A 16,099-nucleotide genomic window follows, 5' to 3' on the forward strand; every position below is an offset into this window, starting at 1 on the left:
AGTTTACGATCGGTATTCTGGGAGGCGATTCGTATTATCAAGGTGAGTGGGTTGTGTAATATGTTTCAAATATTCTTATTTGTTTAAAAATTGTGAAAAAGCATGATTTTAGCTATTACGAAATATCTCTCTATTTTCAAGTCAAGGTTCTAAAAATCGCTAGGCGTTAGTCGGGCGGTGGCCAAGGGACTAGCGCTTAGGCGCCTAGGCGGACGCCAAGTCGATGCCTAGGCGGTTTTAATTTTTTCAATTTTTATTTAATTTTTATTAAATAAAATTATATTATACAAATAAGAATATGAAAAGTAATAAAATTAATTGAGGTTTCATGGTATTGATAATGATATTCTCAAAAAAAGAAAATGATCTTGGTAATGAGAATTTGAGACCTGGTCAAAAGCTATTAAATATTCAATCCTAACCCTTGATTAATGGTCATAAGAAACAAAAGAGGAGACATAATGACAGCAGAATTGGGAACAACTAGGCCAAGACCTTTTCACTCACACCACAAACAAAAAATATTCTCATTAATTCCATCTCTCTCATCGATCTTCTTCTTCATTCGATGGCTGCTCTCAAAACCACTGGAGGCAATATTACAAGAAAGCAACTAGCGATGCCCGGAAGTTGGCTCCGACTACCAGAGGAGTGAAGAAGATGGAGCGGTCGATTTTGGGGATCAAACGTCGCTGTCGAAGTAGATGTCAGATGAGGAGGGGAGGGAGAGGGAGTAGAGTTCGGATTGAGTGAGGAGGTGGAGTTCGACGACGGGACAGAGTCGAGGTGGAGGTGGTGGTGGTCGACGGTGGCCATGGCATTGAAATAAGAGTGATTTAGGAGAAACAGATCGATTAGGCACCTACTCCGCCCAGAAGATTAGGCTGACTAATCACCGCCCAGGCCAACTAATCGGCCGCCCAAATCCCAACCCACCTACCTCACCGAGTTGGTGTTAATCGGGGCGGTCAGCCGCCGCCCAGCGCCTAGGCGGCCTGGGCGGCCGCGTTTTAGAACACTGTTTCAAGTAAAGCATGTCTATTTGCGAAATATGCGGAGTTTATATATATTATGTGCTGGGGATATTGTTTGGCTAGTCATGGAACATGTGAACTTCTTCATTGATTATGCCGAGGTAAGGATGTGTCACATAGTGGTATAGGGTTAGAGAAAGCCATTAGAGTTCCCGTGAGGTACACTAAATTGAAGGATAACCAATAAGAATGGATGATGTGTTGTGATGAATTGCTATGAATTGTTGTGTATACGATATACTATTTTCTAGCATGTGTAAAATGACTTGGCTTTATTGGCATATTACATGATCTGCTCACTGAGCGAGTGGTTTTGCTCACTCACCCATCTCTAATCCATTTTGCAGAGAAGTACTTAGATTCTGACGAGCCGAAGTGGGTTGGACGAGCCTAGAACGAAGAGCCTAGAAGGAAGAACTTATTTACATTCTGCTTTGTAACACTCACACCTGGATTAGGCGTTAGGTGCTTAAAATCCACTGACACTTGTCCGGGGAGTGACGCACAAAAATTTCCAACATCAAAATCAATCCACCACACACCATCTTGCACATACTCACCATGAACTTTGGTTCACCTGCGAGCCTTTTGTTTGTGATGTGTACATACATTCTTCTAGCATTTTCTAGGTTTTTCCCTAGCTAGGGAATGTTTTGCCAATCTTCGTGGGTTTGACATCTTTACTTATTAATCCCCTATTCTATAACTTGTACCTCCTGCACTTGAGGGTGGCTTTAATGCTAACAGTTAGAATACTTAGAAATAGCGGAGACTCCTGTTATTATTTAGAACGTTCTCTCCACTGTAATCTGAGATTTAGACACTATGTCCACCGCATTGTATTATGTAGTTTTATTAATTAAGGCTTGAAAACAGTCATATCGGCCCTTACTTTCAAAATTATTTTAGTCAGGTGACAAATAAGATGCCTGCCTGTCATGCTCTAACATCGAAAGTGAACGAATACAAGTTTCTAAAGGCCCGATCTTAAAAAAAATAAAAAATAAAAATAAAATAATAATAAAATTGATTTTGGATTTTGAGAATCTTTCCAATACATCATTTGAGCTTCCAATAATTTTAAATTCTCTGATTGATCGAATCCTTGAATCGAAGTTTTCAAGTCCCTCTACGATTTTTCACTTTCGCTTTTGCAAATTTTGGAGACGTCACAAACAGTACTCTCTTGTTCTCGGGGTTCACCCGTGATTTGCTAGCATGGGTAGTTGTTTACCTACGGAGGTAAGGAAAAGTACAATGGATCATGTCTAAGGAAAAAATATATTTGCATGGACCATTTGTTAACCAGAAACAGGAAAAGCTCCTTAATTTCAAGTTAGTAATGCACCTGGGTAGACTTGGAAATGGCTTTTGGCTACTCTGCATCCACACTCCGAATTTTATTACATACAGACATACTAGTTGTGGTTCTTTTATAATCTATGATTGTAAGTCTGTCACTATCTATGATTGCTTTCAAAGCAATTGTGTGTACACTGTACAGTAATAAAAGCAATTAATTAACTGGATGAAAAACGTCTTACGAAATCACCCATTATGTAACTGGAATGTTTTGATCAGTTCAACTCACAAACCACTAGTTGTTATGTAATTCTAGTTGCTATATAATGGAAAGACAGAAGTACAACAACACATGGTAACTCTTCAATGAACTTAAGCTTCTTGCGGAAACATGCATTCATTCTTGTTCAATTTGAAGTAGAGGCAAAGGGATAAGGAGGCATGGTTAGATTGTCACCTTCTCTCTCCAACATTTGAACTACAATGTTCATGGATGGGCGATCTACCGGATGCCATTGAATGCACCATAGGCCAACGATTGCAAGTTTTCGAGCAACTTTAACATCTCCATCGTCCTCAATATGGATTCGTAGATCGCTCCCATGTTCTAAAAGGTTATAAATCCATTCTGGGAAATAGATATGGCTGGTGGAGTCCTCCATAACTTTAAAATTTTTCTTTCCCCCAACCATTTCAAGCAGCAAGACTCCAAAACTATATACATCTGACTTATAGGATACATTTCCGAAGTTCCTAGAGAACACTTCTGGTGCAATGTATCCCATGGTCCCCCTAGCTGTAGTCATGGATATTGCACTCTGATCCTTAGAGCACAACTTGGCTAGACCAAAATCAGAAACTTTTGGAGTGAAATCCTGGTCTAGCAAAATGTTATTAGGTTTGATATCAAAATGGAGGATTCTCTGGTCACACCCTTGGTGAAGATATTCGATTCCTTTAGCTATACCTAAAGCAATATTTTGCAACTTTTCCCAACCAAGAAATGAGTTCTTATCATCTGCAGATGACAAGAAATTCTGCAATGAACCATTTGGTAAGTACTCATAAATAAGAGCTCTTACAAATCCATCAGCACAAAAGCCAACCAAGCGAACCACATTGACATGGTGGATGAGACCCATTGTTCCCACTTCATTAATGAAATCTTCCCCCTTTTCATTTGAATTGTCAAGGATTTTCACCGCAACAAGCAATTCAGAGGAAAGCTTTCCTTTGTACACGGTTCCATAAGCTCCTTGGCCCAACTTGTCAGCAAATTGATTTGTTATCCTCCTAATATCATCATAAGCATATCTACTTGGTTTAAGAGCTCTATAATCATCCAAAAACTTTTCAATTCTCAATTGATTTTCTTCTTCTATTTTCTTAGAACTGTACACATAGTACATTAAGGTCGCCGCTCCTATGAGGACTGTAACAAGTGCACAAATACCTGCAGATATGTATGACATTCTACATTAAGATTGACATGCATTTTCTACAGAACAAATTAATACGAATAGACTCCAGTAGACACCAGTTCTGAAGATAAATAAATAAAGCTTCCAAAGACATACCTAATATCTCTAAGATTTGTCTTCCACGATTAGGACCTGTAAAATCAATGAAATTCAGAGTAATTGATTAATCCCATATAAAATATTTTTCCAACTTATTGGTTATGTACGAGTATAAAGGGGTAGCTAGCTTGTTAAGACACACATGATTGAAGTACCTTTTGGCACATCTAAACATTGAGTTTCTTCAGTGGTTTGGTCATCTGCAACTTGATTCAGCAATCCACATGTCTTGCCCGTCTCTTCACAACGTTGACACGATGGTCTGGACCATTTGAGCTTCACAGGCTGCATCCAAACAGATGGTACTGACATGTAGTCTTCCACCTTGGTACACGACACCAGATTGGGCATGTATTTAAGTTCTGCACATCCATCCTGAAGAGCATACATCTTGCTGCTGTGATTGCCAAGGCAAGGGCTCAGTTTCGTCAGTGTACAAAAGGATGGATACCGTTCTCTTTCATCTGACGGTGGACAACTGAATATGGTATAATTAGTTTTGTGTTGGGCGTCTGAGTATTTGAATGGAGAAGAACCGAGCTCGAAGATCTGCATAGGAATACAAATATCATCGAAATACTTGATATCATCATACTGATTATAAAGATATATTTCAATTTCCTGAGCTGCGTAATCGATCCTTTTAACAAAGAAGTTGTCTGCTGATGATGGGGTGATCTGGAGCACAGTCTCCTTGTCCTTGTTGCATGACAGATCAAAGCCTGGGTAACCGCAATGGAGTGGCTGCATTCCTTTTAGTCGAAATGGGAATCGGATCGCAGGGCCATGGTCTTTACATCGAGCCTCTGTGCAATTTTCGGGGCCTACGGATCCGCCATGCACGACAATATCTACATCTAGAACTGTGACTAAGAGCACCCAACTGCATAACAAATTGAGAAGCATTTTCTGCATTTGTAATATTGAAAGATGTTAGCTGAAGTGGATATACATAATTACATATACACAGCAGCTTGGCTTCCTGTTATTTTGATTAATTGTATACATCTATTTTATATATATAAATCACACTATCTGGATGCCGTAGCTTGACTTGTCTAGGTAACCGAAGAACTTGTGGCTAGTCATAAAGCCACAATCTCTGGGCTGTGCAGATGGAGACTGAATATCTAAGTTAGTCTACAATTTGAATGGTCAGCAATATTTTGACTAGTCTGCAATATTTCGTGTGATATTGTTCCAGTATACCATTGACTTTTGGCAAGTTCGCGTTGTGTAGATGACTTTGCTTGTGCAGTCGCCATAATGGAAAGAGTCTCCGAGGTGAGACATCCTTACCAGCTCATCAGGTGAATCGCATCCGAGACACATAATCCCAACAAGCTCTCAACTCAGGAAAGCTGAACGACCTTTCTATTAATCGACTGCAGATTAAATAGCCATTTCTATGCACCCTTATCATCTCTGTTTCATATGGCCTCATTCTTGCTCAACATGTCTAGAGGAAGTCTCCTTCTTGCTTCTTACACCATCCTCCTCCTCCTTCCTTTTACAGTTATTTCACAAACCTCGGATCCCGAAAATCCTTTAGATATCTGTACCTCTTCTTGCGGAGATATTAACATAAGCTATCCATTTCGACTGAAAGGAGACCCTCAAAACTGTGGAAACACAATGTTTGAGCTATCTTGTGAGGAAAATAGTACTGCTGCAGTACTATACTTGGAATCAGAAAAGTATTATGTCAAGTCAATCCATTACAATAACTTCACAATCCGAGTTGTGGATTCTGGTATTCAGAAGAAGAACAACTACTGCTCCACCCCACTTTATTCTATAACCGACGACAACATTACTCATTTACAATCTTACAGCATCTCTTCTTGGTTCACTCCTGATATGGAACCAGTGCCTATAATACTTGTGACCTGCGCAACTCCAATGAATTCCACTCTCTTTATCGAAACAGCTTCATGCCTCAACACCACCACATCCTATCCTTCCAAATATTCTTATTTCATGGTTGGCTCCGTAACTTCCTTTGATTTGGGGAGAACCTGCGAAATCACACAAATGCTTTTAACATCCCCACCAACCAACAGCAACATGATGTCATGTGAAAGCGTATGTGATGAACTAGCGAATGGTTTTTGAACTATCATGGTTTACTTATGGATGTGGAAAATGCAAAACTGGTGAGGCGTGTGACATTTCGTTGGACGACCTCAACAACAACAGAATAGAGCTCAAGAATATCAAGTGCAGTGGGTATTCGACAGGTGTGGTACTTTGATACGGATCTTTTTTTCCTTGGTTTCCATGTCCAGTGCAAAATGCCATACGTATGTTTGATTTGATTTCACTAGTCAACTTCCATCTGCTAATCCCAATTAGTTTCTCCATCTATTTAGGAGAACGCTGGTATGACCCGATAAGAAAGAAGTTTGAAGGCAAGTGCTCTTTTACTCTGTTTTTCTTTATGTAACAAGTGGTTTTTGTAAGATCAAATATGGACATAACACATATCATCATAAAGTAATTGATGATTAGCTTAATATCAATCCTAGTTTAACATGGATACAAACAGTAAATCAATACTAGTAACTTAATGAATAGTGTATCAATTCATTAAGGATAGTAATCCATTGCTTAGTCGACAAGAAAGGCTACAAGTTGTGATACATTAGGAATCTAAGAGTGAAACCTAAACCGACAAGGAATGCTTAATGGGAAGCTTCTTGAGGTTTAAGTCTCATATATATACAGATGAATTGGTCCCTGATTACTACCACGACTATTGCATATTGTTCTGTCCATTGAGAAGCAAGTTGGTAAGTAACAGAAGACCATATTCAGTGATCGTGTTTAGCAGCTGCATGAGATGGAATCCATGACAGTGATTGCTGAAGGTAAGCCTTAATCCTATTATGATTGTTGTGCATATGTTGTGAGCATGTAACTATGGTTTTACAATTGGTATCAGAGCATAGGCTCACAAATATGAAAAATCGTTTTAGGGTTTTGAAAAACAAACATAAAATTTTTTAAGAGTTTTTTGCTTTACGGGTCAAGTAATTGATCAGGTTACTGACCAAGTCACTGGTCATGTAACTGGTCAGGTATCTGACCAAGTAAGTAACTGACCAGGTAACTGACCAAGTAACTGGTCAGGTACCTGATCAAGGTAAGTTACTTAAGTCGACTGCTGCATCTGGTTAATTATAAAATTCACGCTTCCGCTATGATTTTTTAGCAGCAAATTGGGGAAAAAGCAAAAACAGGTTTTTCTGTGAAAATTGTTTTCGATTCATAGCATGATAATTAAGTTTTGATTGTGCTCAAGAACCCTAGTTGCATTCCCGGCGTGCGTTAGGCTAGAGTAGATGGTGACCGGATGAAATTTACAATTTCTTGATTATTCTGTGGTTTCTTGGAATCGAATCAATTTTGGTTATACTTGAATATGCATGTTGAATTGATTGATGATATGGTATTGTATCTGTGATTGTGTAAAATTGTATGAAGAACAGAAATCTCCCAGATTTTGTTTACACGTTAAAGTTGACAGATACAAGAGCTTAATTTTCTTACAAGGATGAATCTGGATAGAATGTAAAGTAAAAGAGCTCATATGTTTTGTGGTTTTCTGTTGGCATAAGTGATTATGATGCACAAAGCATCCTTCATTGATGTTGGCAGAAAACATTGATCAGGTACGTGTAACTGGTCAAGTAACTGACCAAGCAACTAACCAAGTAACTGTACCTGATCGAGTAACAAAACTGAAATTGTGTTTTGTGTTTTAAAACTATGCTTCAGTTTTATCTTCCAAAGAAGTGGTTAAGTATGGTTTTAGAATACAAAACAGCAGTATGCATGCTTGATGAAAATAAATACGGATACTTAGAAATTTTTCTTCTGTCTAAAGATGTGGATAAATTTCTTTGAATAACTTGTTTTCATTGAACATGGCATATTGATAAAGAACTCCAGGATATTAAGTTTCTGCTCAAAAGTGATGCTTAATATTGTTTTTGTTATGGACTGACATGAATGCAAGTATGGTGTTTAGGTTTTCTGTATGTTCTTGTTTTGGTTACTTAAAGCTAAATAAAACACAGAAAACTTAAACATATTTTCTTTACAAACTGAGAACTCACTCGAATTTTTGTTTTGCTCCTTAGGTAACTCTTACATGAACTTGAACAGTGTCTTGATGTTAACTGGAACCAACTATAGAGCTTGGCTAGACTCTGTGGAAAATTATATGGGAATGCATGAGAACATAGACTACTGCTTTACTGAGGATAAGCCTGAAGAGTTAAATGAAAAGAGCACCAAGAAAGATACTGACCTTTACAAGAAGTGGCATAGATCCAATAGAATGGCTAAGAACCTCATCAGAACATCTATGTCTAAGACTGTCAGGGGAAGTATAGAAGAGCCTGAGCTAGCATCAGATTTTCTGGAACTCATAGGTGCTAAGTTTAAAGAAAGTGAAAAAGCAGAAGCAGCTAGGCTAACCAAGGAGTTTCATGATTTGAAGTACATGGGTTCAGGGGGAGTTAGAGAACATATTATGAAGATGATCAATATAAATGGCAGACTCAGGGAACTCTTAATGGGGGTTAGGGATGAGCAAGTAGTGCATTATGCACTACATTCCTTGCCTAACAGTTTTAGTCATCTTAGGACCAGTTACAACTCTCAAAAGGGAAACTGGACTCTAGATGAACTTATATCCATCTGTGTGGATGAGGAATCTAGGATCAAGGAAGAAAAGGAACCTGCTACAACCATTAACCTCGTTGAGAAGCCTAAAAGGAAAAAGCCCCAGAATAAGCTCAAGCCTACCAAAGCATAACTAAGAGTTCAACAGCTGTAGTGGCCAAGGAAAACAAGCCATTCAGGTTCAAGTGCTACTTTGCAAAAGAGTAGGACACATGAAAAAGGACTGCACTGGCTATAAGAACTGGTTAGCCAAAAAGGGTAAGATTTTTTCTAATACAGTTTTTTCCTTAGAAATTAATCTTATAAATGTTGAACCACAGTCTTGGTGGATAGATTCAGGCTCACATATTCATATTACTAATTCTTTTGCAGGGATTCATAAGGAGGGAGAATCCCAAAAGTGATGAAGTGACCTGTGTGTAGGAAATGGCATGAGAGTAGCAGTCAAGGCTATTGGAACCTTAAAGCTCGATTTAGGATAGGAAAATTATTAGTTCTGGACAATGTTTTTTATGTACCTTCCATGAGAAGGAATTTGGTTTCAGTTTCTCTTTTAGTAAAATCTGGTTGTAGACTTGTTATGGATAGTAATGGAATTCTTATTTCTAAAAATTCTGTTCAAATTGGTTCTGGTGTTATTATGAATGATTATTTACAGTTAAATTGTTCAATGGCTCAACAAGAAATTTTACTTGTTGAAAAATAACACTAACAGTACTAGCACTTTAACAGGTGTTAAAAGAACCAAACTAAATGAAAAGTCTGCATTTTTATGGCATAGAAGACTCGGCCATGTTTCAAAAGAGAGACTGAAAATTTTGGTGAAAAACAAAATCCTAAATGAACTTGATTTTTTCTGATCTAACAGACTGTGTTGAATGCTTTAAGGGAAAAATAACTAATACTAGAAAGAAGACTGCATATAGAAGCCAAAAATTTATTAGAACTCATACACACTGATATATGTGGACCATTTAGGCATCAAACTATCTGTGGGAATGTGTATTTTATCACATTCATTGATGACTTTTCTAGATACAGTTATATTTATCTACTTTCAGAAAAGGCACAAGCATTGAAAGCCTTTCAAATCTTTAAGTCTGAAGTAGAAAATCAACTAGAAAAGAAAATCAAAACAGTAAGATCAGATAGAGGAGGTGAGTTCTATGGACAAGTACACTGAATCCGGCCAACAAAAGGGTCCATTTGCCTTGTTTTTACAAGACAATGGAATTAAAGCTCAATATACAACACCCTATAACCCACAACAGAATGGTGTTGCAGAGAGAAAGAATAGGACTCTTTTGAACATGGTTAGATGCATGATGTGTACAACAGGTTTGCCTAAATTTCTGTGGGGTGAGGCTTTAAAAACTGCAAATTATATTTGCAACAGAACACCTAGCAAAGCCATAGAAAATACTGCTTTTGAGCTTTGGTGTGGCAGGAAACCTAGTCTTCATCACTGCCATGTTTGGGGATGCCATGCAGAAGCTAGGATTTATAATCCAAGCTTGAATAAACTTGATCCTAAGACAGTTAGTTGCTATTTTATAGGTTATCCAGATAAATCTAAAGGCTATAAATTATATTCTGCTTATCATTCACCTAGAATTTTTGAAACACATCAAGTAAAGTTTCTAAGTGAAAAAGTTCACAATACAAACCTTGAGGATTTATCCTCAGATTTTGAGGAAATTGTGTCGGATGAGAATATAAGCGTAGCATTGCCTTTAGAACAAGAAGTAACTGATCAAGTCACTGGTCGAGTAACTGACCAAGTAACTGATCACGTACCTATAACTAGTCAAGCAACTGACCATGTCACTGACCGAGTAACTGTCACTGGACAAGTCACTGACCATGTAACTGGTCAAGTATCTGACCAAGTCACTGGTCGAGTACCTGTAACTAGTCATGTCACTGACCAAGTAACTGGTCAAGTACCTGTCACTGGTCATGTCACTGACCACGTAACTGACCAAGTAACTGTCACTGGTCAGGTAACTGACCACGTAACTGACAACCCTCAGCCTAGAAGATCACAGCGAGCAAGAAAACCAACTTATGGGGGGGAAGATAGTGACTACATTGTTTATCTGCAAGAAGCAGAAATTGAAATAGATTGTGCAGAGGACAATGATCCAACTACATTTAACCAGGCCATTGAAAGTAGTGAATCTCATCAATGGCAGCTAGCAATGGAAGCAGAAATTAATTCCATGAGTCAAAATGCAGTTTGGGAATTAGTTGAACCTGACCCAAATCAGAAACCTATAGGTTGTAAATGGGTTTTCAAAACCAAAAGAGATGCAAATGGCAATGTAGAGAGACATAAAGCAAGATTAGTTGCCAAGGGTTTTACACAGAAGGAGGGCATTGACTTTACTGAGACTTTTTCTCCAGTTTCTACAAAAGACTCATTTAGAATAATCATGGCTTTAGTTGCTCACTTTGATATGGAGCTACACCAAATGGATGTTAAGACAGCCTTTTTGAATGGTGAACTAGATGAAGTGATTTATATGAAGCAGCCAGAAGGTTTTGTGCAAGCTGGAAGTGAAAACTTAGTATGCAGGTTAAGAAAATCAATTTATGGCCTTAAACAAGCTTCTAGACAGTGGTACAAGAAATTTGATTCTGTGATTTCTACTTTTGGATTTACAGAGAATCTTGTTGATGAGTGTGTTTACTTGAAGACAGTTGGGAACAATTTTATTTTCCTAGTACTTTATGTTGATGATATACTTTTGGCTAGCAGTAACATTAAACTGCTTAAAGACACCAAGAGCTTTCTGTCAAAGAATTTTGACATGAAAGACTTAGGAGAAGCATCCTATGTACTAGGCATTGAGATTAAAAGAGATAGAGCACAGAGACTACTTGGTTTGTCTCAACAGAATTATATTACCAAAGTTTTGAAGAGATTTGGTATGGAGAAGTGTGCAGCTGGAGAAGTCCCCATGTCCAAAGGAGATAAACTAACCAAGAAGCAAAGTTCCAAAAGTGATGTTGTGAAAGAAAATATGGAGTCAAAGCCTTATGCTAGACTTGTAGGAAGTCTCATGTATGCACAAGTCTGCACTAGGCCAGACTTGTCTTTTGCAGTAGGGATTTTATCAAGATTTCAGTCTAATCCAAGCCATGAACATTGGGTAGCTGGGAAGAAAGTGTTGAGATACCTGCAGAAAACTAAAAGTCACATGCTAGTTTATAGGCAAGTGGAGGATCTGAACCTCGTTGGATTTTCAGATTCTGATTTCGCAGGGAATTATCCAGACTCCAAGAAGTCAACTTGTGGATACGTGTACATGCTAGCAGGAGGTGCAGTTGCTTGGAAAACCATGAAGCAAACTCTAGTTTCAACCTCCACCATGCAAGCTGAATTTATTGCAGTATATGAAACTGTGTGTGAAGGACTTTGGATCAGGAATTTCTTGATGCAGACCAAAGTGTTAAGTCACATTGTGGCAGACACACTTGTGATTTATTGCGATAATGAAGCTGCAGTTTTCTTTAGCAAGAACAGTAAAAGATCAAATAATTCTAAGCATATTGATTTAAAGTATTACAGTGTTAGAGAAAGGGTTAAGCATGGTGAGATAGCTGTTTTGAGCATTGACACGAATTCACAGCTAGCAGACCCCTTCACCAAGGCATTGTCAGTAGCAGCATTCCAGAAGCATACAGCCAACATTGGAGTTTTAGCTAGTCTAGATGCTTAGGTTCAGTAGAGAGTTAATCCAGTTGGAGCAATTTAAATTTCTAAGGTTTTTGAGTTCTTGTATTTTTTTAGTTGTGGTCTTTTGACTTTATTTATCACAACTTGTTTGTAATGACAGATTTTATTATTATCAATAAACTTTTGAGGTATTTCCAGTTATGATTTTGCTGCAGCTTTATTGTTTTATTTTGGAAATTATCATCTTGTTTTGAATATCATACTTGCTATCAGATGGCTTAAATCATGTGAAGCATGATGTTAAGGTTCAAGCAATATTTTTAAGCCATCAGTGTTCAGTGAATTTGCTTGAGTTTCTGGATTTAGAAACATAAAGTAGGACCTAATATATGTTTACTTGTTGATACACATTAACATATATTGTATCACTTCTGGTTGAACATATGTGGATTGCAGAAGCTTATGTTAGTGGTTTTGAAACTCTGCATTTTTGTTAAAATGTATATTGTTTCTTGCTCTGCATAAATAACTGTGATCTGACCATGTTGGAATGGATTTTCGATTTGAGTTTGTTATCTGGCGCGCACTTCAGTAAGTTAAGTAGGTTTTGATGTTCTCTGGTGCAAATCATCGAGCATGATATGTGTGAGTCCAAGGGGGAGATTGTAAGATCAAATATGGACATAACACATATCATCATAAAGTAATTGATGATTAGCTTAATATCAATCCTAGTTTAACATGGATACAAACAGTAAATCAATACTAGTAACTTAATGAATAGTGTATCAATTCATTAAGGATAGTAATCCATTGCTTAGTCGACAAGAAAGGCTACAAGTTGTGATACATTAGGAATCTAAGAGTGAAACCTAAACCGACAAGGAATGCTTTAATGGGAAGCTTCTTGAGGTTTAAGTCTCATATATATACAGATGAATTGGTCCCTGATTACTACCACGACTATTGCATATTGTTCTGTCCATTGAGAAGCAAGTTGGTAAGTAACAGAAGACCATATTCAGTGATCGTGTTTAGCAGCTGCATGAGATGGAATCCATGACAGTGATTGCTGAAGGTAAGCCTTAATCCTATTATGATTGTTGTGCATATGTTGTGAGCATGTAACTATGGTTTTACAGTTTTTCAGAACTTATTATACATCAATGTTCCGATACATTAAGTAGACTTAGTTCAATACAGAGATAGACGAATTTGATATATAAATAGAGTAGTCTTATGCTAGTTTACCAATTAATAGAGCGTGTTTACCTATGAATTAGAGTACTAGAGTAGTCTTATACTAGTTTAGCAATTAATAGAGCGTGTCTACCTATGAATTAGTGTACTTGATGTATCAATACATTGATGAAATGTAGAAAAACCTGTAATCTTTACTCTCAAAATAACCAGCTTATGGATATAAATCTAGTTAAACTTTTCTATGTCCTTGCGTTTATCATTTATATAATTCATTTTTCTCAATTGCAGGGAAACTTCTCTTATATAACTCTAAATTTCATGTTCAGCTTCTTCTAAATGCACCCGTTTATTATGGTAAGAGATGGATCTCCAAATCATTCTATTTAATCAAACATTTACATTGTCAATTGAAAATTATTAATGGTTTAATCATTGTAGGCTTATTGCAACGAATGTCTTTTTATTGATTCAATTTTTGTGAACAGCACTACTCCAAGCAGTTAAACTTGTAATTGGCCTTCCTTGTTTAACCGCATTACTAATATACAAGTGGAGAAGAAGACATTTGTCAATGTACGACGATATAGAAGACTTTCTGCAGATTTATAATAATCTCATGCCAGTGAGATACTCCTGCTCAGACATCAAGAAAATGACAAGGGATTTCAAGGACAAATTGGGTGCAGGAGGCTATGGGACAGTATACAAGGCAACGCTTCGTAGTGGTAGGCTTGTAGCCATCAAGATGCTGGGTAAGTCCGAAGCTAATGGGCAAGACTTTATCAATGAAGTTGCGACCATTGGAAGGATTCACCATGTTAATGTGGTGCAACTGATTGGATTTTCTGTTGATGGATCAAAACGTGCTCGTGTATGATTTCATGCCTAATGGGTCTCTTGACAAGTACATCTTTCTTCAACAAGGAGTGAACTCCTTAAGTTTCAAGAAGATCTTTGAAATTGCCCTTGGAGTGGCTCGTGGTATCGACTATCTGCATCGAGGGTGTGATATGCAAATTTTGCACTTCGACATCAAGCCTCATAACATTCTTCTGGACGAGAATTTCACTCCAAAGGTTTCTGATTTTGGGTTAGCAAGGTTATACCCATTGGATAATAGCATTGTGTCTTTGACCGCAGTAAGAGGCACGATAGGATACATAGCTCCCGAGCTATTCTATAAGAACATTGGAGGTGTTTCCTACAAGGCTGATGTATATAGTTTTGGAATGCTATTGATGGAAATGGCTGGGAGAAGGAAGAACCTGAATTCAGGGATAGAGCATTCAAGCCAGTTTAGTGAAAACTACTTTCCTTCATGGGTATCTAACCAATTGAATGAAGGAAAAGACATAGAGATAGAAGACGCCACTGAGGATGAAATGAAAATCATAAAGAAGATGATTGTAGTAGCATTGTGGTGCATACAAATGAAGCCTAGTGAACGCCCTTCAATGACTAAAGTAGTCCAGATGCTTGAAGGAGAATTGGAAAGCCTTCAAATACCCCCAAATACCAACTTATATCGACAACAAATGCCAGCAGAGGATATTGGAGGCACTTCAACTACAACAGGTGGATCAGAAATGACAGATTCTACAGAGATCAACTAAATTGATGGCCAATGAAAATGCAAGTTGAGCAAGGTCGTAGGTGATTATTAGAACTAAGATTACACAAAATAGGACTCAATATTACTACTCTGACAACAAATTTGTTGTCACATTTATAAATGTGTGTATGAGATACAGGTATGTATTATAGAATTTTCCTTGCAAGTTAGTTAAGTGATTTATTATTAGACATGATGTGGATGTGTAAGGGATAGATAACATCGCTATTCAGTAGGACTCATTGAACATCTTAAAGAACAGAGGAAGAGATTGGAATAATCTGTTGTGATTAGATGATTGCTTTACAGTACAAAGCCTAGATTTATACAAGGACTATAGTCTATCTAAGGTAAGAACACTAATTGATTGATTTACAGAATATATTGGATTGAAAGCAGATACAAGAAACAGATAACAATCAGTAAATCAATAGTCTTTGATTTAGGATCTGCCATTGATTCATAGAGTAATTGATATTGAAGTACCCGCAATCTGGAATATCAAGCTGGACTATCTTTCTTGGTTATCATTCCCCCGCAAGCTGAGAGGACGAGCACGGACCGGAAGCTTGGATGCAAGAAATTGGAAACGCTGAGTAGATAAACCCTTGGTGAAAATGTCAGCTGTTTGGTCATCAGTAGAAACATAGGAAACTGCCAGCTCTTGTCGAACAACCTTATCCCTCACATAATGGTAATCAACTTCTATATGTTTGGTTCTGAAATGGAAAACGGGATTGGAAGTCAAAGATATAGAGCTGACATTATCACACCAGATCCGGGGACATGAGAGAAATACATTAAGATCACGAAATAGAGATTGAAGCCAAGACAACTCAGCAGCCGTGTAGGCAAGCTGCCGGTACTCAACTTCAGCACTGGACCTGGAGACTATTTTATGTTTCTTTGAGCTCCAAGAAATCAAGTTGGGACCAAGATAAACACATAACCCACCAGTGGAATGACGATCATCCGGATCACCGGCATAATCGAC

At 37.7% G+C, this 16,099-nt stretch overlaps 1 protein-coding gene and 1 pseudogene across 1 annotated transcript; one reads left to right on the top strand and one right to left on the bottom strand.

Annotated features, from left to right (window-relative positions):
- Positions 1 to 2,303: 2,303 nt before the first annotated feature.
- LOC133737966 (rust resistance kinase Lr10-like) lies at positions 2,304 to 4,988 on the bottom strand. The gene is made up of 3 exons (XM_062165421.1): positions 4,072 to 4,988; positions 3,914 to 3,949; positions 2,304 to 3,789 (listed from the first exon to the last, which is right to left on the bottom strand). Exons 1-3 carry the CDS (start codon positions 4,829 to 4,831, stop codon positions 2,744 to 2,746), a joined length of 1,842 nt encoding a protein of 613 aa, XP_062021405.1. The 5' UTR covers positions 4,832 to 4,988; the 3' UTR covers positions 2,304 to 2,743.
- A 178-nt stretch (positions 4,989 to 5,166) lies between these two features.
- On the top strand, positions 5,167 to 15,309 carry LOC133724985 (rust resistance kinase Lr10-like; annotated as a pseudogene).
- Positions 15,310 to 16,099: the final 790 nt, after the last annotated feature.

This window comes from Rosa rugosa, chromosome 1, assembly GCF_958449725.1.
Source record: "Rosa rugosa chromosome 1, drRosRugo1.1, whole genome shotgun sequence".
Classification (NCBI taxonomy): Eukaryota; Viridiplantae; Streptophyta; class Magnoliopsida; order Rosales; family Rosaceae; genus Rosa; species Rosa rugosa.